Raw genomic sequence first — 27,085 nt, 5'->3', positions numbered from 1 at the left:
AGATTTAAAGCAGCCCCATGCCGATTCAGTCTGGGCGCAGCCAGATGATCTGTTGCAGGGCGATGCTATTCGGAGAGATTTGGCAACTATTTCAAAGGTTTCTTGCTGTGGTAAGAGGCCTTTGTCACAGCTGGAGAGGGACCACTACTGTGGCAGTTGTTTCTTGTGTTGCTTCTCGTGTGCTGCTCTTTAGCAGGCAGGTGTCTGACTCACTAACTAGTGTCCTCCATAGTTTTTTCTGTGAGTTGATGGTGTCATTGGGCCACAAGTTGCTTGTTTGTATTATTTTCACATATGCCACACAGAGTTCATGACACACAAAAAAATCTATGCTGAGCCATGTGATGCACTCAAGTCACATAGCTGCAGGCTGGGATCTTTTTAAACTGCATGCTGGTGCATGTACACGCACAGGTATGCACATATATATTTACATGCTCTTTCTCTGCATTGCCATCACAGGATGAGTAAGTGACGGCTCTTGCTGGCAGACAATTAACTGTTGACAAAGCTAATGTGGGATAGCAGCTGGAAACATTGAACTTCCTTGTTAGATGTCACATCCTTTAAATCAATTATCATTAGCCGATGTGGTGAGACGGTATAGCACAACAACAACATGGTTGATCACATTAGCATTTAGCTGTATTTGTCATGTGCAGATGCTTCATTATCTTTCACTGAGTGTTGTCAATAAACAGCAGAACATTTTCAAGTAAACGAAATGTCATCTGAGCCTCTTAATCCTGATAAAACAACCGCAGTAAACAATGGTTGAGTTAATAAATTTAATTTATCGTCGCTGCTGCTTTTGTTTGCCGTGTGGCTGTACACCTGTGATAATTTATTTATAGAAGCTGGCCCCTTTGATAATGTATTTTGATCACTTCTTGTTACAATTTACAAACATAAATCCAAAAATGAAATACTTGCTTTGTAAGGCTGATAAAACTTGCACCGTATGCTGTTAAAATTCTTCAGTATAACGTTGAGGTTGCAGAAATGACAGAGAAGTTAGGGAGGGAAAATTACAGTTTCTGTCATGGTGACCCACAACAGAGTCTGTGAATTATACATTAGCGCGCTCATAATATGCTATTAAAATGCAACCATCCCAGCAAGAAGAGATTTAGGGATTAGTGTTCCACTGCTGGCACACTTGGAGGTACTCACTGAATAGTGCAATATGGAGAATAGAACATGACAAGGAAGCTTAATAGGGAGTTAGCATGCTTTTCTGTAAGGTCCCACAGTGCACTCTTCAGTAGTATTTGGCTGGACTTGGAAATCTGGAAAAACAGGGCATGAAAGCAGGAAATTTATGGCTATTTTCCATCTCATTCCCTCTCATTGTGTTTGTCTCAAAGGCTTGTAAAGACAGGCCATGTACAGACAAAAGTGACGACTGATTTTGGTGGATGTTCACAATAGTTCAGGTGCTTTAGATGTTCCGTTTCTTATACATTACACATTACCATCAGGAAGGCATCTGTTCATAAATTCACTTTGCAGAGCTTAATGATGTCCCCAGACAATAAACTCTGAATCATAAAGAAATCCTCAGCTACAGGTGGAGCAAGGTGTCCTGCAACAAATGATGAGGCAGACTTACTCTTGTAGAGTCATCGCAGATTACATGACAGAGACGGAGAATCAAGAAAGCTTAAATCCACAGAAGACGTTCCCTTAGATACAGCGCAAACCTTGAAAAACTATAAGTGTCCCAAGAAGAAGTGTGCTAAAAGCAACAAGTGGTTGATTTGAATTTTGATTTAAGTTTGTTCTTTTATTTTCTAAAGTGTCTTCACTCTATGATCTGTGCTTGTTTGCACAATATTGTGGATAAGGCTATTAATAAATAAGCATGATATGAATGTGTATTATATCTTATCCCTTCTCATTTGGTAATTAATCTGACAAATTCCCTTTGTGCTAAACTATTTACTTTTAAATGTGGGGAATATGTTCTTGCCTTTTTATTATTAACTTTTTAATTGAAAGACTAGACAGCAATACAGTGGATGTAAAGTATATACATGTTTTTTATGGTGCACTAAAAATAATGATAATTATCATTATCATTAGGACAGTTTCAAGAGGGCATCATAAAGTTTTGTAAAAGCACTTTTTTCTACCATTTTTACAGCAGCTGTAGAGCAGAGTAATAATTCACTGCAGTAAGTCTAGTTTAATAATTACAGACATTTGAAGAATGATTAACAACGATTAAAAAGCACCGTTAGACCCTTGAGGCACGCCACACACTATTGCAGCTGCGTCAAACTTGGTATCAAACAATTGTAGCAGACTGTTCTTTAACCATATAAATGAATGAATGAATTATTTAATCTTTAAATGTTGCTCATAGATATATTTTTTAATTTGAACTCTGACACTGATTCTTTTTTTTTGTTGCTTCTAATCACATTTCATCATGAGTCATAAAATTTACTCCAGGGTAGCGCACCAGAGACAAACTGTTGTTGCTGTAAAGGCTTACGTGTAACATTTGTCTCCTGAATAATGGAGGGAGTTCTTGTCACTAACTGCAGAACGTCACAGCAAACCACAGGGTGAATGATGTCATTGCCACCGAGGATGGACCCCAGACTCTGGTTGGTCGCTTCATGTATGGCCCCTTGGATATGGTCACTCTGACTGGAGAAAAGGTGAAAAACAGAAATATGATTTATGTTGATGTGTGTGAGTTTCTTTGTTAGGCTGACATTAATCGATTAATCGCATGTTTTATACCCCTGCCCCTCTCAGGTGGATATCCTGCTCATGACACAGCCTCAGTCGGGCCGCTGGGTGCACTTTGACACAGAGGTGACCAACAGCAGTGGCAGAGTCACATACACCATACCTAAGACCAAGAAGCTTGGCCTAGGAGTATATCCCATTAAAATGGTAGTCAAGTAAGCATCCATGTGGCATTCCCTTTACAAAGCGCTGTATTATCAAATAAGATGTAGAAAGAAGAGAAAGATTTCATTTATTTATGCTCCGTGTTGGAGTATGAGCTCCTTCCTGGATAATGCTGCATAAATAGTGGCCTTGAAGGGAGTAACAACTAAGTGGAAATGCTGCTGCTCTCATTTTTTTAATATGTAGTTTCTCCTTTTTTCAATCCACAGGGGGGATCAGACTAGTGCAGAGGCCTACCTGACTGTGTTACCAAGGGGCATGGAGTGTGTGGTGTTCAGCATTGATGGCTCTTTTGCTGCCAGTGTGTCAATCATGGGCAGTGACCCCAAGGTCCGTCCTGGAGCTGTCGATGTGGTCAGGTAACTGATTACCCTTTTTGATTATACATGCGTGTGGTTGTATGTCTAGATGTAAATCTTGAGAAAGTGGAAGGGTTCAAAAGAAAATACAAATTCAGTAGTCAATACGCGTGCTTTGTTGGAGCTCTCAGTGTTTTAAGGATTTATGCGCATCCTCTCTGTGATAATGCCACCGTGATACAATTATTCACTTTGATGTGTGCTTGATTTTATGCATTCACATCCAGGCATTGGCAGGACTTGGGATATTTGATCATCTACATCACAGGCCGTCCTGATATGCAGAAACAGCGTGTGGTGTCCTGGCTCTCGCAGCACAATTTCCCCCACGGGATGATCTTTTTTTCTGAGGGCTTAGTTCATGACCCCCTGCGACAAAAGACCATCTTCCTCAGGAACCTCATCCAGGAGGTAAATCCTGACATTAACATAGGCAGTTAATATTTCTCATACAGCAAATAAGACCTTTTGGTCCCCGCCGTACAGTGAGATCTTTCTCACTCTCTCACTCACAGTTTTGTAGCTTTGGGATGTGCTGAATCGAAATGTCACACATGTGTGTGACTGGTTATTTTCTCTTTCACCAGTGTCACATTAAGATCAACTCTGCCTACGGCTCCATGAAGGACATCTCTGTTTACAACATGCTAGGCCTCAGCCCCTCACAAATATATATTGTTGGCCGACCTTCAAAGAAGTACCAAAATCAGTGCCAGGTAGTTCAATTTACATTTGTGTACTTTGATCTTCTCACTTCTCCCTGTCAGATTTTCTAACTCTTTGCCTGTGTGGTATGTGTAGTTCCTGAGCGAAGGTTATGCAGCGCACCTCTCCACTCTTCAGTTTGGGCACAGAGCCAGACCTAAGAAGTCTCCTTCAGTTCGCATGGTCTTAAGGAAAGGTTCATTTGGTCTCTCAGCGAAGCCTGACTTTCTGTGCAAACGAACCCACCTGCGCAGGACCATGTCAGTCCAACAACCTGACCCCCCGTGCACACCCAACCCTAAGCCTGAGCGAGCCCAGAGCCAACCAGAATCAGACAAGGATCATGGTGGTGGGGGAGGCGGAGGAGGGCAAGGGCAAGGACAAGGTGCTTGGGGACGAGCCTCCATGCATCGCGGAGATACAACTCCCTGACAAGAGAAAAGAGATGAAAGGATTGCTGGAGGACAGAAGAGGAGAACAAAGGGGTCTTAGTGTCCAGGGCCAAGGTGACATCTTTTTCTATATTCCAGGTTATAACATTGCAATTTGTTGTTTGCTTTTTTCTTATAGTTTTTTCAATTTTGCTAGTATAGTACAGTATATAAGATTCTGAGACCTGTTATAGGGAGTTATATCCTGGACAAGCTACAGGTTGAAGAAAACAAATTATTGCCCCATATAGTATAGTATATTACTGCCCTTTGCAGATTATAGACTGTGTCCTTTACAGACTTGGTTCAATATTCCATGCATATTTGCTGAAGTGGAAACACAGTTTTCTTAGGAAATTGAGGGATTATTATGCATAATCTTGCTAACGTGCAGTGGTTAGGTGCAGCAGAGTGCGTCTGAGAAATAACACAGACAAATGAGGCACAGGTCTTTTAGACTGATCCGTCCAGAGCTAGAAAAACAGAATGGATTGATTTACATATCTCATAAAGCCATATGAGACTCTCATACACCTTATAACGTAAACAGAAGGAAAACTGTTAGCCTATCCATCTTGAATAGGAAACATTTGAAATAATAAGTGACAAAGAGAAAACTTCTCACCTCTGGGTTGGTCGACTCTGTTGTCTCAGATATACAAACCCAATTCTGAAAAAGTTGCAACGCTGTGTAAAATGTAAATAAAAGAGTGCAATGATTTGGAAATCTCAAAATAGAACATAGAAAACATATTTGACAAAATAAGAAAAATAAAAGCTCATTTTGAATTTTTAATAACAGGAACATTCAGACAATGTCTTTTTTTGGGAAGGCCTTGCATATTTCAGCAAGACCGTGCAGCCCTTTCACCAAATGAAAACATTTGGAGCATCATGTAATGGGAAATATGAAAAATAAAGCCCAGAACTGTTGAGCAGCTGTAATCTAACATTGGATAAGACTGTGAGAATGTTCCTCTCTTAAAAGAGCAGCAGGTAGTCTCCTCAGTTCCCAAGCTGTTGTTAAAAGAAGAGGGAATGCTACACAGTGATAAATATGGCCTGGTCGCAAGTGTTTTTTGCGATATGTTGCCACTATGTTTCTTATATAGTAATTTATATAGGTTATATATATAAACTTTATAATTTATAATTTAATTTATATATAGTAATTTCTTTCAGTTTAAACATTTTGTGAATAAAGTATCGGTTTATGACATTTACAAATCATTGCATTTTTGTTTTTATTTTGAGTTTTTCCACAGTGTCCAAGCTTTTCAATAGTTTTTATAGTTTTGTAAAAATAAATATACAGTGTTTTAGTTGTCTGTGTTATCAAATCACAATAAAGGAGTACTTGGCAGATTAGTGTTGTTTTTTAAAAAAAACTTTCATGAGAAGAACATTAAGAAAAGCATTGTTAGATCTGAAAGCAGAAAGAGTTCAATATTTGGACCATTAGTCCAACCTAAAACTGAACATCAGTAGAGTGTTCAGCAGCACAACAGTGGCATGCATTGGTCCCCCAATTTTTATTATTTAGTGTAGATTAAAGCCAGTCTCTTTGTATCACTTTGTGAGAGTTAATTGTGGCCCTGTCATTTTGTGCAAAATGGAAAATCAGTGTTGTGTGTTCTGCAAAGCAAACATTTTCACCCACTTTCAAACTGTAGGCAGGCTCTTTCAGACAGCCTATGATCAGACTGCTGTAATACGCCTCCTCATGTTACGTCTGCGAAGTCATGTTTTATTTACTGTCACATTAATCCTCATGGAATAATGTAGGTTTTCACCTTTTACTTCCCTGCATTGTGTGTTAATCTTAACAGCGTGAGGCTCTGCAAAGCCGTGACGCAAACCCGGATTGATTTTGTTCACTTCTGTTGAGCTCCAGCAAAGTCAATAAGCGTCCGCCTTGATTAAATGATGTTCTGTGCTGTATCTGATCTGACTTGCAGTCTTCATGTTTTTAGTCAGAGAGCCATTTTAAATTTAAATGCATAAATAAGGCTAAGAGCACAAAATAAGGGAAAAATGAACAACGGGGGAATAATCGTTCTCTTTTTCTCAATACCACATATTCCTGTGGCAACCAGAGTAATGGGTGCTATTATTAGCAGCAGTTCCCTTGCAGGACTGAATGGAGATCTGGCCATGATAATGATTATGCAAGCTCAACTGCAATGTCTGTTAATGCTTGAAATCCACTCTTATATTGATTTAGAAATGTTGTCTGTGGAATTTGAGTTGTGCAAATTGGAAATTAGAACTGCGTTACACTAAAACTCTAATTCTCCTTCCTCTCGTTTAACAGCGTCACCTCTGCCTGCTCTGTGTACTTTGGATCCTCCTGTTCTTTACCTCCTGCTTGGCCCTGTACACTTTGCCACCTGTTCGGTCCTTTTCCTGACCTGCTCGGCGGAAAAGGTCACTCGGTCTTCTTAAATATGAAACAGCTGCCGAGGACGGCAGCAATTTTTGTCAATGTTTGTGTCAAGCTTCAGTTGTGTCTCACTGTCAAACCTAAGAATGTAATTAAAAGTGTTACTATACACACATATTTATGAACACACACATGCTCCAGAGGATGAAAAACGATAATGGTGGCTACCTTGAAGCTATCATGACCCTTGTCCAGCCTAAGCAGCTGATTAACAGATGCTGCACGTACCACGGTCCTATTCAGACTGCTGTGCTGAGAAGTGGTCATGCTGAATGACTTCTGCACTGACTCTCCACTGATGTAAATACTCAACACACATTATCCCTGTGTGGGCCTCTGGACACAGAAGCACTGTGACATTTCGGTTCAATCTCTGCAATCCAGAGCGCCAAACACCCAACCTCTCTGAACTCCTGCCTCTGCCTCTATTTTATTCCCACTGTTGGATGTTTCCCCTCACGTTGTGGTTGGCTTAGTACTAGTTCAACCCCACCCCCATCCCCCACTGCCCTCCCCTTCAACCAGTCAGGCAGAACATGCCATCTGACAGCTGCCTCAGACCTGGTCCGCAGCCGCTGAAGTACTGTGGTGTGCACGGCTCGGCCCCCGAGGTTGCATTTGCACTACACAGCAGTGGCTCTCGATTTAGCTGCAGTTCGAGCTTCAGAAACAAAGAGAGGCATTTTGGTGTACTTTTTGTCACTGCTTGTTGGTTACTGTAACTACTGAACGACTGAATAAATAGTTCATAGCAAAGAGTTCATTTTACCGAAAATGTTTACTGATTGATAGACACAGCCGTGAAAAGGTGATCAAAACATGTTTGCCTAAATCATTACAGTGAAAGCATAATTAGCATGGCAAGTATTGATTGGTAGTTGACTGGTAGTTGCAGTGCACTTTTTCAGGGTTTAAATACCTCCACACTCTCCGCGGTCAAATTCAGAATTTTAACTAGTTATATATTTGCTGCTTAAATATTTCAACATTGCTTCTTCATGTCACTAAAAAGTAACACGACAAAGAACGTGGAAAAACAACTTTTATCTCAAACATGTTTTATCATTTGCACTGTGTCATTCTCACTTTGGATAGCATCAAACTATACAAGACATGCAGACTTAGTAATCATGGTAATAAGTGCTAAAAGTGACAAGATTATATAAATTATTATGTATAGAATTTGTTATATCTGAATTAAAAAAAAACCTTTAAATATGTCCTCTTATTTTCAAATATTCTTACAAGTTGTGGAACAAAAAACATCAGTGCGTTGGTGTAACTAACTGACTTATAAAGTCTGTAACTGCTTTTCAAGTAGAGGTCACTGCAGAACACAAATGGGCCACAACCGCTGGGCATTCCCCAGCTGTTAGGCAATGTTGGATTCGAGTTAGTTAGAGACAACGTGTGTGGCTCCAGCCAACCACAACAAATGCTCATGGTACAGCCACTTCAGTTGATAAGTGCACACATTGTGCTGTGCTGAGTCTCATTCTTTTATCTGAAAGTGTACAAATTAAACCGAGTCCTCTCTGAAATATTTAATCCCAGTATTTCAATACAATGTTTGCTGTGTAGCTCGCAGAACTACTGTATAATAGACACAATCCCTGCCGATTCTACCAGGATGCTCTTGTGTCCATTTATTAGCTGCCCTGGAACCAATAGATTTGTGATAAAATCAGATGCCGTCTTGTGCACTTGAGATTGAATTGAGTCTTATTGTGGTCATGTTTAAAAATCTGTGCAAGTTGAACATATTTTTCTATGAGCAAATATTGTAAATAGAAATATTTTCGATGTATGTTTTTGAATTTTTGGTTGTTTTACTTGTAGAATTCTTGATTTTTGCCTTAAACTGTATTTGATGTTGTGTAGGAATACAAAATAATTTGTTTTGTCAAAGTATTGAGTTTTATTGTTACTTCATGACAAAGTGCATTCTATCTAGTTGATCAGATACAGTATATGTGTGTGTGTGTGTGTGGATGTGTGTATGAGTGTGTGAGTTTAGAGGCATTTGTTGTATAGTTGTACTTATTGAGAACATGAAGACAGCTATGATAAGTAAACGCCTCTGCAGAGAAAAATCAGACCAGTGTTAATATATCTGCACGATCCAACTGCAGCTCAATACTGCCGATTTTTCAGAAGGGAGCATGTATTTTTATAATGCTGAGATTAAGCAGGGCATCAGGGGGATACTTGGTTGAGGTTTTTAATGCCTACCTTGAAAGAAAAAGGGCATATGAGCTCTTTGGGTGTCTTGTTTTAACTTAAAACCTGCATAGAGCGGAACACGAAAGCCAGGTTGGATCTATCTTTGACTCCTCTGCCTTTGACGGTCCATTAGTTGATTAAGTAATCACTAATAAGTATGTATGATTCCCTGTAGTTCAGCCCCGTAATTACAGTGCACCAATTAGCATTACCTGGTAACTGTATATTATCCCAGATACAATGCTGAATTACTCAGTTTTGTTTTGTATTTAAACAGTTCATGTTAAAGCATACCAATCATTCCAGTCAATGTGCACACAGTAATCAAAGTGTACAAAACATACATTTTATTTTGATGTACAGAGGATATACTGAAGGATATACTGAAAATCTAGTTGGAATTTCACCACAACAGTGTTAGTAAATGGCAAATAATAATCTAATGGTTAAATGGTGGCTGTTCTGTGTATGAGACTGATTGGATGCTGTAAGCAATAACTATCAGTTGCCACGTTTGAGGTAACACAAACATGACAATGTCATGTAACAGCAAAGTATTTAATGTTAAAAGGTGGGAAATGATGATTCGTGGACATGCTGTAATGATACTACACAGTGAGCAAGATCCAAATCAGTAAATTTATGATAAAGATCTAAAGAGTGAAAATACTCTTACCTGTATGGTCCATACTCTCATGGACAGAGAATAAAGAGTGAAGTTAGTTTCCATTTTTCCAATAAAATGTTAAACAATCTTTAGTTAATTAAAAAAAATGTTCCCATATGTGAGAAAAAACACAAAAGAGGGAGCCTCATATTACTAACCTCTCACTAAGTGCTAATTAATGCTGTCAAATTAGTATTCTCCAAATTATGTGTTGGGTACTGACCTAATTTGCCATTTATTAACAATTTGTATGACTATAGTCAGTTATTCAACTTGGTGTTACAGCTTCTTTTAAAGAAAATAGCTCTTATTTATTCTGAAGTCTTAGTTTTTTACACTGCCCTCTTGACCAAAGAGAGGGGAAAAAAGCTCCTGGTTTCAGTGCTGCAAAGTTTGTTGTTTTGTACATATCCCCTGTGATGATGATGAACATGTTATTGTGTTTACTGGACTAAGTCCATCTTTCATTAGTGCATAAATAAAGATATTTCACAGTGGAAGAATTTAGCTTTGCTGCAGGAGTGTCTTATTATATATTCCACATCCCCCTTATCTCTGGAGACGGAGGGTGAATCACCTCCGATAAGCTTCTTCAAGGTCAGGTGCTTTACTGAAGGGCATCAGAGCTGAGTGCAGATCTTATTATCGCTTATTTTAGATTTGTAAGGCTTGCTGCAAGTCAAACTTTTAAATCTTATTCAAACTTATTTTTGTTAACTTTCTAAACAACATGAATCAGTGTAATTCAGCCTACATCATGCTTAATACTTATGCAATACTCGCATTGATAGTAGTAAGCTGTGGACCTTATTCTACCCCACACAATAGTTACATATTACTCCAGCTTAGTCAATAATTTGCTGACTTTGAGTTTGAATATTCAGTGACAATTTTTACACTGTGGCAGATTTTGTTGACTGCATCTAAAGCTGAACTTTTTTTTTGTCAATATTTATATTTATCTTTTCCTTTTATTATTTTTTTAAACAAATCAGCAATAGCACAGAACAAGGAAATACAGAAATACAGAGAAAAAACAGGATAAGGTGAAATTAACAGGATAAAAGGAGAATTTTTATTGTATTTCGAATGGAAGACAAGCAGCACGTCTGACAACAATAGCCACAACATCTTGTATAGACACAATATAAATATGTAACACAGAAACACACACACTCACACAGAGCATATTATTTTTTTCCCATTCAAAAATGTTAAAACACGATTCCAGGATTTCTCAAATTTATTATGTCTGTTATTGTTGAGAAGTCTTACGCTCTCCAGATGTTACACATTTGCTATTTCTCCCTTCCAGAACTCAAAAGCAGTCCTTTTTTCCGCTACTGTAGTATTAAATTTTTTGCTATGATATTCCAAACAGAATTGCAAATACTTCACAGTAACAGCAAAACAATGCTTTTCCAATAAATGGTGAGTTTTTCACATGTTCAGAAATAGTGAGTCAAGTTACCCGTGAAAGATATGCATCTGTCTTCACTTGTTCCATATTTTGTCATGTATATATCTTATTCCAAAAATAAAAGTATTCACTTTTATTTTTCTTTTCTTTGACACTTAAAATCTCTTGCACATCCTATTTCCACTAATCATCTGTTAGATGTTTCTACAACTTGACATCATTGGACATCATTTGGAAAAACACGCCTGTCTATATAAGGTCCCATTGTTGACAGTGCACATCAGAGCACAAACCAATCTATGAAATCAAATGGATTATCTGTGACCTCTGAGGCCTCCATCATTCGTAAATGGAAGCAGTTTGGAACCACCAGGACTCTTTGTAAAGCTGACCACCCAACCAATCTGGGCTGTTAGGATAGAAGGGCATTAGTCAGGGAGGTGACCAAGAAACTGTTTACCTTGACAGAGCACCTGTAAAATGGCAGGACACAAAATTACAAAGGTAAGACACTAGTGGGGAATATCCCTAATGTTGCAGGTTTCTACTGAAATTTTTGCTGTGAGGTTTCTACTGAAGCAAGGCACTATATGAAGTTATTGAAATAATTAGAGCACACCATTAGAATGTAGAATGTAGCTTCAAAATATCATTAATGTATCAAGTTCAGTGTATCCAATAGTTATTTCACTAAAGACAACAGATGTCAAACTGATGGACAGCCAAAATCTAACGAATAATAGTTTTAAAGTTTTAGCAAACCAAATCATAGACAACTGATCAATAATATAGGATTAATATTGAAATGTAAATATCTACAGATCCTATCTGCCATGAGATATTATGGAAAAGACTTGTTTTAATATTTGTCATACAGGTCATATACAGTTACACAAATACAATAACCATGCCTAATTGTTAGCTACACATGCAAATTACTGCACTTTATCTGCCCAATCTAGTGTAAGCTGCCATTTCTGCATAGCTGAATTGAGGTAACCTATCATGAAGTAATTTCAATTATATTAATGTCAGAGACATTTTCATAACTCAGCCATTGTTCAGCTTGTTGAATGTTGTTGTTTAAACAAATATTTCAGAAATACCACATGAACTCAGTTTTCCAGTTCAACAAACCCTGAAAACATGAATAATTTGATCAAATTTACGAACTGCTTTGATCAAACTGAAGGCAATGAGGACAATTACGTGGATATGTAAGCTCATTATTAAATGTTTTATTTCACCTCAGACATTTGGCATAATGAGCTGGAGCTGTGATTCTCAAAGCCACATTTAAGCCTCATTAGTAACATATGGTCTGGGAAAACAGGCAAGAAATTCACCCATTGAAAAGAAGAACTACTGCTCCCTTATTCCAAGATCTACGATCCACATAAAAGAAAATTAAAGTGAGCTACAGAAAATATGACTGAACCTTGGCAAATGTTTCTGGTTCACAGGCCCCTTAATTTGTGCTCTCAGTTCAGCAGAAAAACCCCAACAACAACAAAATGACATTCTGATATGAATGTATTGCTAAAAATACCCTGTATATGTTGTCATATACATTTGTCTTATGTTATATATATTTAGGGGGTCCTCTATGACTAAATGAAAGTAACACAGATGAAACATTTAATTATATATTTTAATATATATATACATTACATATTGAATATATATTTCTATTTATATATATTTTTTAATAAACAAATTTAAACATCCAATAACAAACCAAATAAGGCCAAAGCTATAAAAGATTACCACATTTATTAAAAGGCCATCACATTTAAAAGTGAAACAGAATCCATGTACATACACAGTCATTAATAACAGACAGTTTTCACAGGAATGAAAAGCTAAAAATATCCTTTTAAAGGGTAAAGTTAGGCTTGTATGGAAGGGTTGCCAGGACTAATCCTTTTCCCTCTATAAAAGAATCTGGTAGCACAGCTCAGGTTTGCAAAGCTGTATCTGAACAAAGACATCTTGAACAAGGACAAGGAAGACCAAATTGGAGATGTTCAGCCATAATGATTGGCACCACATTCAAAGAAAATCTAACAAATTAAACAGAGCATATCAGCACAAACACATTATACCAACTGGCAAACACAATGGTTGAGGTGGGAGGATTTGGGTTTGTTTTACAGCTACAGAAACTGCGGTCCTTGTAATCATTCGGTTGACCAAGTATTCTAGAGTCAAATGTTGTTCGACAGCTACAGCTTTGCTGAAATTGGGACAAGCAACAAGACAACGATCCCAAATTTAGAGCAGAATTACTAAAAAAGAAAATAATCAAGGCCATGTCAAAATCCAGACCTCGGCCCAATTGAAATACTGTGGCGTGACCTTAAGAGAGCTGTTCACAAACCGCAATGAACTAAAGCAATGTTGTATAGAAGAGTGGAATAAATTTCCACAGTGATAAAAAAAAATACAGAAAATGATTTCTTAAAGTTATGGCTACTAAAGGTGAATCTACAAGCTATTGAATTGTGGAGAGTACTCAATAATTGTCTTTCTTTTTCCCATAAATGTATTTATCAAAAATCTGTTACTGCATAACGGATAATCGACAATATGCCAACATGAATATATATAAGAGCCTAACCAGAGATGGGGGATCCAAAATAGCTTCAGGGGCACTTTACATGAAATGGTTTGCATTGCATCTCCCTGTACTCACTCCATTGATTAAATTATTAATTATTGCCAATCAACGAATAAATAAAATAAATGTCAACATGAGTATTGATTACATAAAGTGGATTTCTGCATCCCTAATTTACTTTCATGTTGTTATATTTTTCTTGTCAGACCACAAAGTCCGGATCTTTTTAAAGATTGATGGGTATGACTTGTGAATGAATGACCAAATTTAGTTTTCCCAGCGTGTTGCACATTCAAAGTGCAATCAAAGAATCGCCTAGAGAGTAAAGACATTCAGATAACTGCTGATAAACACTCTGCTCATTAGGTTTCCTACGCAACTTCACCCCATGCATATCTACGAGTACAACACACTGATTGTGTAAGACAGAAGTTGTCGTTCTTAGGTGATCGTGTTTATGCAGCGTATGCTCTGCAAAGTAAATCAAGTCAGTTACCTAGCAGCCACTTAACACTTACCACAACCTCCAGCTCTGCTCAGAAGCCGCACAAATGAATCAGCCTTATTGTCATTCCAAAACAGCACACTGTGGTTTAATTTGTCCTGTGATCTAGCAGGTGATTTCTGGATGACAGGCCAGCAATGAGGAAGGCATTAAAATCTGAATAGATGAACAGTCAAGAACAGCCCAGGGACAGAGAAAAAGAGATGTAGAGAGAGATTTCTTGGAGCCAGGCAGACTAGCTCTTTGCAACACAAATTACCCAACACAAAGTAAATCACACTCTACACATTCTTAACTAAAGCACCATCCTGGACTTAAACTTTATTGTTTTACATAGGTCAAGTTTGTTTACTATCAGATCTTACAAAATCAAAATTTACCTACTTTAGTTTTTGGGCATGGTCACTGTATTACTTTGTTACAGTTGCTACAGCTTTCCACTTGTCATGAGACTCGGTTATGAGACCCAGTGTAGTTTTTCAGTGTAGCTGTCCTTAGGCATTGTGATCCTGGGAAAAATGGTTTAACTGTTTGTTGAAAGTTTTTAAGATTACTAAAATGATGAAGTTATGAATTTCAGAAAGATTAAAAATAGGCCACAAAATCATTTTGGAGGACACCATGCTGGTTTGAAGCTTGGGCACTTGGATGCATGCAAAATCCTGTTACATTAGCCTGCAACCCATCTTCTGATATCAGTTCTGGGTAACAAGAATTTGGAAACTCACTGCTCTATATTACTTTCAGTGGGGAATCTGTAGATTGCATTTCAGAAAGCAATTATGCAAAATGCCCCCAGGGAGAGAGGGTCAGATGCTGAAGCCACATATCACTGCTCTCTCTGGCATCAGATGTGACAGACTGTGTCCCTTCATGGCAAAGCTCACATCTTTCACTGTCATCATTAACCAAAGTTATCAATATTTTACTGAACTTAATGGTCTGACTGCTCTGAACAAAAGAGGGTTAGGAGCCTTTCATCCTCTTTATATTTTTTGATTGTTATGCTAGTCAGTGGAGACAAGCTTTAAAAGTAGTATCCTCTGTTTTTTCTCTTAAAGTGAGATGTCTCATTTGTGTGGAACAGCTTTTCGCTCTGATTGGTTTTTACAATTCTGCCATTTCTGTATTGGATTTGAAAAGAAAGACAGTAAACATGGACATTTTTTGAGCTGTCTTTGTAATGTTTTGTCAGCTCCGTAGCTCATTAACAACAAACCTGTTTCACTCGCAGCACTGTGAGAGAAAAAGTGAATAATTAAAAGAGAAACAAATGTATAAACAGTGTCTCCTCAGAGGTTTGACTTATTCAGATTTGTATCAAATACATTGTGTAGGTTTGCTTAGCAAATAGTTAAAGTGGCTAACATTAAATCCAGTTCTAAATGGTTTTATCCAATCATTCCTAATACTAAACTTATAGAGTTTTGCATACAAGGCTTAAACAAAATGTCACAGTTAACTCTGAGATATCAAATAATTACTTTATTGTTTTTTCAGTGAAAAACAAGAATAAGCATAATTCGAAAGCATTCACAGTTACTGTTTCATGAAGTCCTCACAGTTTAAGCAATGATGCATGCTTCATTGATTTAAGGCAGGGACACAGCAAGGCAGATAGGGAAAATGAGATGAGATGTCGTCAACTGGACTCTCCAAACACAGAAGCCAGAGCAGTGTTTTGGAAAATAATAACTGACAGATACAAATCACTGGCACTACAACACATGGTATCCGTGGCGCTCATTCCAGCAGTCTGATTGATCTAGCTGAAGTAAAGCCTGGAAGGCTTCAGGTTGTCACACTCAGCGGAGCCCATTGCATCTTGGAGGACATGCAGAATGGTTTGCTCATCCTTCCCTGTCACCAGCCGCACAGGTATAGCTGGAATTCACTCCATTGTGAGATTAAAGAAGTGCACAAACAATCTTTTTGTCACATGAAAAATGATCAAGGTTGTTCAATCATTCAAAGTGAATCTCTCTCTCACACACACACACACACACACACACACACACACACACACACATATATATATTAGGGGTGCAACGATACTCGTATCGATATTGAACCGTTCGATACAGTGCTTTCGGTTCGGTACGCATGTGTATCGATCAATACAAGATTTTTAATTTATTTTATCAACTTTTCTTCTGACGATGCTGTGGATCTGCGTTCGACTACTCCGCCTAGGCTGCACTGTCGAGCGCAGATCCACTGAGCGCAGCGCAAGCTAGCAAGACAGAAGCTTAGCTCCTTGCAGCATGGCAAATTGAACCTCCCCCACCCTCATTCAGATCTGGCCTTTGGAACTATTTTGGTCTTCATGTGAAGTATGACCCTGAAGGTAAGCGCATCATGGACAAAAGTAAAACAGTATGTCGGATGTGCCACGCAATGCTCAATTACATGGGTGGGAACTACTGCGTTAGCGCAGTTTGCTCGTTAACGTGTTGACGCAGTCCAGCCCCACGGGGCAATACGCGGTAGCTCGTTAACGGAGATTTGCCTTGTTGTGGCGTTAATGTCATTTCAGATTAACGCTGACAGCACTAGTGGGAACACAATGAATATGACTGCACATTTACTCCGACATCATCCTAGTGCAAAGACAAGTGGAAGCAGACAAAAACAACAAGCACGCATGCTACAAACTTTACCCACGTCATTTAGACAGCCGTTAGCACATGATTCTCCTTATGGGGACCTGATATGTTTAATATGCTGCTGAGAATATAGCCCAGAAGAAGGGTATAGTATAGCTTTTATTTTGGAAAGAGCCATTTCTCTGTAATAAACTCTCTTTTCCAAAGATGAGGGATTTCTCCATGAGATATTTATTTTTTTATTACTTTGTCGTTTCAGCAACATTAAATTTAAAAACTGTACTTTTGAGTTAAAATATATATTTATAATTTTAATAAATGACAAATTAAAAAAGCATGAACATTTTTTTGTATCAAAAAAATATCGAACCGTGACACCAAAGTATCGAACCGAACCGTGAATTTTGTGTATTGTTGCACCCCTAATATATATATGTATGTATGTATATATATATATATATATATATGTATATGTATATAGATAGATAGATACATATGTATATATATAAAATTCCCCTCTCGCCCCTGCGGGCGATCTATCCTTCAAGCTTGGGTCCTCTACCAGAGGTCTGGGAGCTCGAGGGTGCTGCGCAGCATCTATGCTGTTCTTAGGACTGCGCTCTTTTGGACATAGATCTCCGATGTTGTTCCTGGGATCTGCTGGAGCCACTTGCCTAGCTTGGAAGTCACCGCACCTAGTGCTCCGATTATCACTGGGACCACTGTCACCTTCACCATCCACATCCCACATAGCAGACAGGTCTGGCACGGATCTGGTGTCAAGCAGGCACTGCTGGCTGAATTCTGGCATGGTACGTGGTATGTCATCCAGATATGAGCCTGGCCTGACGTAGATGGCACCGTTTATGTGATGGCATGCCACATCTGGCCCGAATGTGGTTTGGTTTATGTGGCCCAGGCTCATAGAAAACAGGTCTTCCCAGGATCTAGCATCAAGCTGGCACTTCTGAGTGACTGGTGTCATGGCAGTGTGTATGTCAACCAGATATGGGCCAGGTCTGGCAATGATGGCACTATTTATGTTCCTATTTTCCTATTTTAGTTAGAAGACCCAAATGCCATGTTGCAATATTATACTGCTATGGATGCCAACGTTTCAAATGCAAGTTTGACAGGTTTGTGAGTGTACACTTTATCCAAAAGAGTGTTAATGTGTATCAATGTAGTTAGGAAGCACTCAGTTTAGAGAAAGTGGATGAATGTGGCATGTTGTATAGAGCACTTTGAGTAATCTGGGATAGTAGAAAAGTGCTATATAAGAATCAGTCCATTCACTGTCTTAACAGAGTTTTGTCATGATACTTTTGCACTGTTATGTTCCGGCACATGATGTTATTACATGGCTTGATTAAGGTACACATTAGGCTGACATCTGGGGCCAGAGCTGAAACTGTTCTGGGCCAGCACAGGACCACCAGTGTGTCTGCAACTGGCCTTGTACTGGCCCATGTGTGGGCCACCTCAGGCAAACCGGATCTGGGCCACCAAAGGGCCGTCATTCTTTGCGGTATGTGGGCCATGTGTAAGCACATTGTGTGGGCCAGATCCGGGCCATACCAGTTTTGCTATGCGGGATCTTCTCGAGCTCTTCTCTGAGCCCTTGGTATTTCTCAAGCTTCTCGTGTTCCTTCTTCCTGATGTTGCTGTCATTTGGAACCGCTACTACAATCACTACGGCCGTCTTCTTCTGTTTGTCTACCACCACTATGTCTGGTTAGTTAGCCACCACGAGTTTGTCCATCTGTATTTCAAAATCCCGCAGGATCTTAGCTCAGACATTCTCCACCACCCTTGGGGACGTCTTCCATTTTGACCTTGGGACTTCCAGGCCATATTCGGCACAACTATTTCTGTATACTATGCCGGCCACTTGGTTATGGCATTCCATGTATACCCTGCCTGCTAGCATCTTGCACCCTGCTGTTATGTGCTGGATTGTCTCAGGGGCATCTTTACACAGCCTGTACCTGGGGACTTGCCTGGTGTGATAGACCCCAGCTTCTATGGATCTTGTACTTAGAGCTTGTTCCTGTGCTGCCATGATTAGTGCCTCTGTGCTGTCTTTCACTCCAGCTTTGTCCAGCCACTGGTAGGATTTTTGGATATCAGCCACCTCCTCTATCTGCCGGTGGTACATACCTTGCAGGAGTCTGTCCCTCCTAGATGGTTCCTCCATCATGGAGGGACAGACCCCTCCTCATCCTCCTCTTTCTTGGGTTTCTGCTGCCTGATGTATTCACCGAGCACTCAGTGGGTCGGGGCCATCTTCCTGATGTATTTGTGGATGCTTGTTGCCTCATCCTGGACTGTGGTGCTGACACTCACTATCCCCGGCCTCCTTCCTTCTGCTTAGCATACAGCCTCAGGGTGCTGGACTTGAGGTGAAACCCTCCATACACGGTAAGGATCTTCCTTGTCTTGATGGCAGTGGCTTCTATCTCCTCCTTTGGCCAGCTTATTATCCCAGCAGGGTACCTGATCACGGGCAGGACGTAGGTGTTAATAGCCCGGATCTTGTTCTTACCATTCAGCTGACTCCTCAGGATTTGCCTGACCCTCTGCAGGTACTTGGTGGTTGCAGGTTTCCTAGCGGCCTCTTCATTGTTCCCATTTGCCTGTGAGATCCCCAGGTACTTGTAGCTGTCCTCTATGTCTGCATTGTTGCCTTCTGGTAGTTCGATCCCCTCGGTTCTGACTACCTTCCCTCTCTTTGTTACCATCCAACTAGATTTCTGCAGTCCAAACAACATTCCGATGTCATTTCTGTATACCCTGGTGGTGTGGATCAGCGAATCGATGTCTCGTTAACTCTTGAAATCTGACTTTAATCTCAGATTTCTGATTTTAAAAAGTCAGAATTCCGAGAAAAAAAGTCAGACCTCTGACTTTTTCTAAGAATTCTGAGAAAAAGGATTCTGACTTTAATCTCAAATTTCTGATAAAAAAAGTCAGAATTCTGATAAAAAAGTCAGAATTCTGAGATTAAAGTCAGAATTCTGAGAAAAAGTCAGAATTCTGACTTTAATTCTATGTGTAAAATACTGAATTTTAAAATCTTAACCACATGTTTGCAAGCTTTTCTTTTTGTTTTCTTCCCCTGAAAACCCCTGAAGGCAAACTTATCACATGTATGCATCACATGTGCGTCTATGTGAGAGAAAATGCAAACTACGGTGGTGGATTTCTTTTTAGATGTGTGATGCCACTGCTAAGCACGACATCTTGGCATTCACATGTGTTATTTTCTGCAAAAAACCCAGAAACAAAGTGGCAGTTTTGGTTTCGTACCAATTTCACTAGATTTACTGTTTGAGACATGAATTAAAGAAAGGCAAAAGATGATTCTTCCAAGTGTGAATATATCGAATTGTATACTCCAAGCATTTATGATAAGAGAGTTAGGTTTTCAATAAGAGAAGTAATTAGAGTGACTCAGTGTGAGTTTATGGAAACAAGTTTAACAATTTAACAATTATATATTTATCTCCTGCTTGTTCCAACTAAAATGCACCACGTGGACTCCACAACGTAGCAAATATTAACTCATGAAACAGACTTTGTACTGTGTTACAAATACTACATAATACAGCTCTATTACATAATGATATATTTTTTATTATTTGGCTTTTGCTCACAGTATCAAACTTGCATTTATTTAACAAAAGCGAACAGCTTACTCAAGGTGCTCACGAGAGTGACTTGTATGAAATTGTAAAAAAAAGTGTAATAATTGTGTATTAATCTCCAGGTCCCTCCAGTTGAAATGTATCGTTAGAGACTCTCAAAATCCTTGCCTCCTTAAAAGCTAACAAAAAAGAAAGAAGCAAAATCACTTAGTGGCCTCTCAATTGATATGTTTCTAGAGCACTGACTGCATAACCTTAATGCTCTCCAGTATGACACGGAAACTCTATAAATCTCCTGCAGGATTGATTACTGCAATGCTCTTCTTTTTGGTCTTCCAAAGAAATCTTTGTTACCCCTGTAACTGCTTCAGAACTCGGCTGCACATCTGTTGATGAGGACCAGAAAGAGCCCGGATTACACCAATTTTAAGATCTCAGCACTGGCTCTCAGTCAGTGTTTTCATCTTGATTGCCTTTATATGTACCTGTATATGTACCTTTTTAAAACTTTATTTCATTTTATCGCCAGTGTTTCCGTACAATGGGTTGGCGTCTAATATCTAGGTGAGAATGTAGGTGCAGCGAGGGCATAATGAAGGGGATCTATGTATGATTTTGCTTATTTTCTACTTTTAATGTGTACAGCACTTTGTGTTGTATCCTTATTGTATGAAAAGTGTGATATAAATAAAGTTTTGATTTTGATTACATTCATGTTTTTAGCAGCTACAGACATGCGGTGGAATCTTGAAGGTGATTTTGCTCCCACAAAATGGCAAAGCTCCCAAGTGGGTGCAAAAGAGAAACGACATAAAACCAGAAAGATTGCAAAACGAGTGCTACATGTACTTATTTATGAAATGCAAATTCCTAGAGTGTATCTGCAGTCAGGAAACAGTCTAGACCTCTGTAATGATACTGTGAAAATAAACAAAAAAGACTTACTGGATAACTTGGAGGGAATTCATTAGTAACCTTTTAAGATGTTGAACAACTTAGAACATCAGTGGTGGATTCTGTGCATAGAGGGCATTACAGATACAAGTACATGACAGACAGGATGGATGCTTCAGTGGAAAAACCAACTGGTCCTGCAGACATGGAGGTTTCCAGTGACAAGCTTTTCTGCTGCAGGGGAGTTCGTAACAAGGTCCCTCTGACCTACAGAGAGGAACTGTATCACATTCTGAGGATGACGGGGCCTCTGGTAAATACTGACACCGTCTGCTTACACTTTTCTTACTGTAAGACATTGTGTCATGTGATACCTGTATCACCAATGGAACATTTTTGGTATTTCTCTTTCTAGCTGCTGTCTCGAATCCTCAATTACATGCTTCCGTTTGTGGTTACAATGTTTTGTGGCCGTCTGGGAAACGATGTGATGGCCGGCTATGGATTAGCTTCTGCTGTAAGTGGTTGTCTGTGGAGGCTGATGTAAGGAAATCATAAATAAAGACAAAGTTTCCAGGCACCTAGCAGATGGACAATAGATATTACAGCTATGAATTAGTGTTCTCTATATACATATATTTCATATTCATTTTAGACCATTAACGTGAGCACAGCAGCGACAGGCACTGGTCTGGCACTGGCGTGTGATACTTTGGTGTCTCAGGTTTGGAAACTCATATTTTATTAGTTTTTTTTTCCCCCTGACCCCTAATTTCCCTTAATGCACATCCTAACTGTAACTATTTCTCACATTCATAAAATGATTAACTATGCCTGTGTGCTGCTTGAAGACCTTTGGTGGTAAGAACCTGCTGCGTGTGGGAGTGATCCTTCAGCGAGCCATCATTATCCTGCTATTGTTCTGTCTCCCCTGCTGGGGTCTCCTCATTAATGCAGAGGCCATCCTCTTATGTCTGGGCCAGGACCCTGAGGTGGCCAGGTAACTGAACACACAGAACTTGCACATACAACTCAATCTAATTGTCAGTCAGAGCAAGATACCCTTTCCTCTCAATGCTAACAAGTGTCTACACTAACACTTGTCCTGGTCCCTACAGGAGTCATATGCAGTACAATAACTTTCAATAACATTTCTTGCCATAAATTAGTTTTTGAGTGGTAGCAGAGCTATCTGAGCCTGAACAGTGTATCTAACTGTAATAGTCATTTCTTTAGCTTTGACTGGATCTGAATACATCTGCTTTTTTTTTTTTCTAGAATAGCTCAGCTGTATATTACAGCCTTCCTTCCTGCAGTGCCGGTGAGATGTGATTTTTCTCTCTGCTTTTTGTGCAAATTCAGTAGAGACATATATGCACATCATTTTTTTTCTTTTTGCTAAATTTAAGCATTTTTGTCATAATTGTTTTTTAGGCAATGTTTCTACATCATCTTCAGGTGTCTTATCTACAGAACCAGGTATGCTAATGCTGTGTACATAATTGCCTTTTCTTATAACAGAATCACAGTTTGTTGTCTCAATCAGTGCGATACAGAGAGAAAGGTATGCTAAGCCTTGCATCATCTGGTGTTTGTGTACTCAGGGAATAATATTGCCACAAATGTACACTGCTGCTCTGGCAAACATTGCAAACGTGGTGACAAACTACATCTTTCTTTACTGGCTGGATCTTGGTGTTGGGTAGATATACTCATCTCAACTATCATTTTACATACGCACACACATGTATACAGAAACAAAATGACATACTGGACTATCTCTGTGTCTTTACATATGGCTTTCAGTGGCTCTGCAGCAGCCCACACTCTAGCTTGGATTTACATCTGCGCTTTTCTGTTTGTGTACATCTGGTGGAAGAAACTCCATGTATCAACATGGGGAGGTGAGATATTTAAAATGCATGCTCTCTCTGTGCTTGCACTAAAAAGTTCTATATAAACTGAGTGTCTCTCGCCCCCTGCAGGCTGGTCTGCAGAATCACTGCAGGAGTGGGGCTCCTACATGAAGCTGGCCATTCCCAGTACCTTAATGGCTTGTTTTGAGTGGTGGGTTTATGAGTTTGGAGGATTCTTTGCAGGTAATCCCAATTTATGGTGTGAAATATATATATCCAATTATCATGGAATATGTGCAATATACAGGATTAAACCAGTAAAGCCTGATTCTAAGATAATTGGGTTTAGAGCTGGCAATACAGTCTGCAAGGGCTATAATTTATTCTGTGTCTGTAATGATCAGGAATGCTGGGTGAAGATGAGCTGGCAGCTCAACATGCTGTGATAATGGTGGCTTTCATTACTTACATGGTACTGTGTAGTGACTGCAAATCAGAACATTACATTGTCGCTTCTTCCATAAAAAGTCTCAAATTTGGGTGATTTATTTAACTTTTTCAAAACAATGAATCCATAGTTCCCTCTTGGTGTTCAAGCTGCAGCATGTGCCCGTGTGGGCAATGCTCTTGGGGCTGGAGACACTGACAGGGCGATTCTATCAGCCAAGATGTCACTGGCTCTTGCAGGTTAGCTAAATGTGTTCTTCTGTGGTGTCTGATATTTATGAGTATTTCAAGTTAGATTTTTTCAGTATGACTTACTTATTACTTACCTTTCCAGGTAGTTTTGCTGTTGTTGAAGGCCTCTTCCTGGGTGCTACCAAAACAATCATTGGATTCATCTTCACATCTGATGAGTGAGTCTGTGTACCTGTGTATCTAAACACCTGCTTATACAGTAGAAACTCTATACATGAGACTTTGGCTTAATTATCATTACAGAAAAATTGTAGCTCTGGTGTCACAGTTGATGAACGCTTATTGTTTCCTTCAATTTTTTGATGGCCTTGTGGTAAGTCTACCAGCTCTCGTTGTATTCAGAGCAACTATATTTGCAGCATGATTCCAAAGGCACCAGATTCATGTCAAATATGAAATTTTCTTTCCCCATCCCAGTGTGTGTGCACAGGCATCTTCTTGGGTACTGGCAAACAGAAGATACCAGCTGTGGCTAATCTCATTGGATACTACTGCATAGGGCTTTCATTGAGCATCACTCTAATGTTTGTTGTAAAACTAGGAGTGCTAGGTAATTACATAAAGTGCCCATATTTTGTTAAGTTCATAGACATGCAAGAAGAATAAATTGTTGCCTAGCAAGAGCCAGTTATTACAAGTGATGCTCAGCGTGCTTTCAACAGACTCATTTGTCTTTCTCTCTGCAGGTTTTTGGCTTGGACTGCTCATTTGCGTCGTCTTACAGTCCACCTTTTACATCATTGTCATCTTCAAGCTGAACTGGAAGAGAATGACAGATGAGGTATATTAACTGACTAATATAACAATCAAGGTCATGCAGGGACTCAGCTGTTCATATACAGACAGAGATTTGTTGTTTTAATTTTTTGAGGCATCTGTGAGTGAGACAAAGCTGTACATGAATATGAAAAATGTTAGTTTTGCAACTTTTCTATTTTTCAGGCTGTGAAACGAGCTCAGAAAAAGACTTACATGACGGCATTAGGCACAGATGTTGTTTCAGACATTGGCCAAACATCAAGTAGCGGGAACGTAAGTGGCCCAATCTAAATTGGTTGATGTGTCTTGTTCTACTTTGTTATCAGAGTAGAAGTAGCACTTCTACTTCTAGTACTTTGCTCTATGTTTATTCTTACAATTCATTACATTTATCTTTATTTAACTTAATAAAGTAATGGAAAATACAATTCCTTTAAGTCAGTAGATGGCTACACACCAGTGAGTACCAAGTGCCAAGCGACACAGGGCGAACACGTGGACCACGACCCGAAGAGCAGCCATCTCTCCATCACTCAGCTGATCATCAGGCGAGGCCTCACTATGTTTGCAGCAGTTGGGCTTCTTGCTGTGGGAGTAGGTGTGTACTTCCTTGTGCCTTTGCCAGAGACGCTACTTGCAAACTCTACAATGGACTGGATTAATAGTACAGATACTCCTGATCAAATCTTCACCAGTGTGCTGGTCACATTAGAGAGATAGTGTAAAAACACAGAGTGTTAAGCTCTTGCAGAATGATTGTCTTGGACTGTCTCAGGGCCCAACTGTAACAGATGTGATTCAAAAATAAGGTGAATGAATGGTGTTGGATACATTTCATTTTCTTCAAATTATCATCATTTTTAAGTAATAAATGACGTATTTCATCACAAAGTGATGAATGTGTATCTGATTGTTTTATCAGCATTTTGTTTTTAAGAATACATTTCAACATTTGCTAAGTATAAATCCTGCCTGGAAATGAAAATTAAACTTTGTCTAATGACCAAAGAAATAATGTTTTAAAAAGATGTTCCATTATAATTATTAAAAAAAACCATTCTAGGTTGAACTCTTCTGTGTGAATTTTTTTTGCTTGTTTATTTGTTTGTTTTTGTCGTGGTGAAGCCAAGCTGTTTATGTAGGGGTGGCCAAACTCAGACTGCATGATAGAGTCCAGTTATTAATTTCTTTCTTCTTTTTTTCTGCATGGAAAAAAAATGAAATCATGAATTTATTTTGGCCACTCAGATTTTTAGAAATATTTTAAAAACATATCTAATGTGTTGCTCAGGTGATAAGAATTTCATGTCTTTGCACTGTTAAATGGAAAGCTGTAAAAAACCAGCTGTATAGAAATGTTTCTGTCTCAAAAATAGTTATTGGATGTGAATCCTGTTCTAAGAGTATGCACTTGTCCCCCTAAAAGCCTTCACCCTCATATATGTTAGGTAGCTAGAGTGTTATAGTAGCTCTGGGTTATGGAGACCTTAGTTGACCTTTCTCTGCTCTGAGAAATAATCTCTTTATTACGTCTTGGTTCTGCTGTGTGGCCTCCTCCTGGTAGGACATACCTGAAACACCTCACTTCACCCCATGTCCTAAGGGGGACGTCCTGATCATATGTCCAAGACATCTCAACCAGCTCTTTTAAATGTGGAGGTGCAACTACAATCCTCCACTTGTTTTTGCCTGTCAAGTCTCTAAGAAATTTATCAATGAAGATATTAAAAGGACATCCTTCCCCAAGACACTCACAAATGTTTATTTTATGATCACATTCCACTCTTCCACTCCTTTTCTATTGTTAACATCTCTTTGATGGTTGAGTTCTTAATTACCACTTTCAATTTGGCTTGAGAAGGCATTAAGTAAGCTATTTCATGTTTCTAGGATGCTGGATTGTTTAAGAAGTCTGTGAAATACTACAGGAGATTACATTATCAGATTGTCTCCAACAATGGCCTTTATTTTGGTCTACCATTGTGCGAATGTTTGATCTTTGCAGTTCTAAAATCCTGATGTTATTATTTTTGTAAAGTTCCCTCAGCTGACCACAACCAGAGATAGTTACTTGTGTTTTACACACTTTTAATCACCCAGATCAAAACATTCTTGCTTTCAAGTCCTCACCCCCATCTTTGCCTTTGTTGTGGTTGCTGAGTGTTTCTCTCTTCCTTCTTACAATCTGTGTTGTTTCAGCTGGACTTTGTTTTGCTCCAAGGCAGCTGTGGCTGCATCCTTTGCAGCATCCTGGAGTGCAACTAAGATGACTGTGTGAGAGTATAGAGAAAGATTTCAGTGGAAGAACATACATTAGCATCAG

At 39.1% G+C, this 27,085-nt stretch overlaps 2 protein-coding genes across 4 annotated transcripts in view; both read left to right on the top strand.

The window, feature by feature from the left end:
- pitpnm3 (PITPNM family member 3) overlaps positions 1–11,183 on the top strand; it is a 105,079-nt gene extending 93,896 nt beyond the window's left edge. For 2 of the 3 annotated variants that reach the window (XM_063493532.1, XM_063493530.1), the window contains exons 14-20: positions 2,553–2,669; positions 2,770–2,918; positions 3,138–3,287; positions 3,515–3,698; positions 3,875–4,003; positions 4,089–4,498; positions 6,738–11,183. In XM_063493532.1, coding sequence (XP_063349602.1) covers positions 2,553–2,669; positions 2,770–2,918; positions 3,138–3,287; positions 3,515–3,698; positions 3,875–4,003; positions 4,089–4,424 — 1,065 coding nt within the window. In that variant the 3' untranslated portion in view covers positions 4,425–4,498; positions 6,738–11,183. The remainder of the gene's footprint in view (positions 1–2,552; positions 2,670–2,769; positions 2,919–3,137; positions 3,288–3,514; positions 3,699–3,874; positions 4,004–4,088; positions 4,499–6,737) is intronic. The other variant, XM_063493531.1, reaches the window with a different exon arrangement.
- A 10,431-nt stretch (positions 11,184–21,614) lies between these two features.
- Positions 21,615–25,649, top strand: LOC134640646 (multidrug and toxin extrusion protein 1-like). The gene is made up of 17 exons (XM_063492554.1): positions 21,615–21,761; positions 21,864–21,965; positions 22,104–22,172; positions 22,300–22,448; positions 22,727–22,769; positions 22,883–22,927; positions 23,053–23,150; positions 23,255–23,352; positions 23,434–23,547; positions 23,709–23,776; positions 23,883–23,991; positions 24,086–24,161; positions 24,247–24,316; positions 24,421–24,553; positions 24,690–24,784; positions 24,946–25,035; positions 25,201–25,649. The coding sequence occupies exons 1-17, from the start codon at positions 21,615–21,617 to the stop codon at positions 25,480–25,482; spliced, it is 1,788 nt and encodes a 595-aa protein (XP_063348624.1). The 3' UTR covers positions 25,483–25,649.
- Positions 25,650–27,085: the final 1,436 nt, after the last annotated feature.

The sequence above is a fragment of the Pelmatolapia mariae genome, linkage group LG14 (genome assembly GCF_036321145.2).
Source record: "Pelmatolapia mariae isolate MD_Pm_ZW linkage group LG14, Pm_UMD_F_2, whole genome shotgun sequence".
NCBI classification, from domain to species: domain Eukaryota; kingdom Metazoa; phylum Chordata; class Actinopteri; order Cichliformes; family Cichlidae; genus Pelmatolapia; species Pelmatolapia mariae.
Note: the sequence above shows the minus strand (reverse complement) of the source record. Positions and strands in the feature narration are given on the sequence as shown.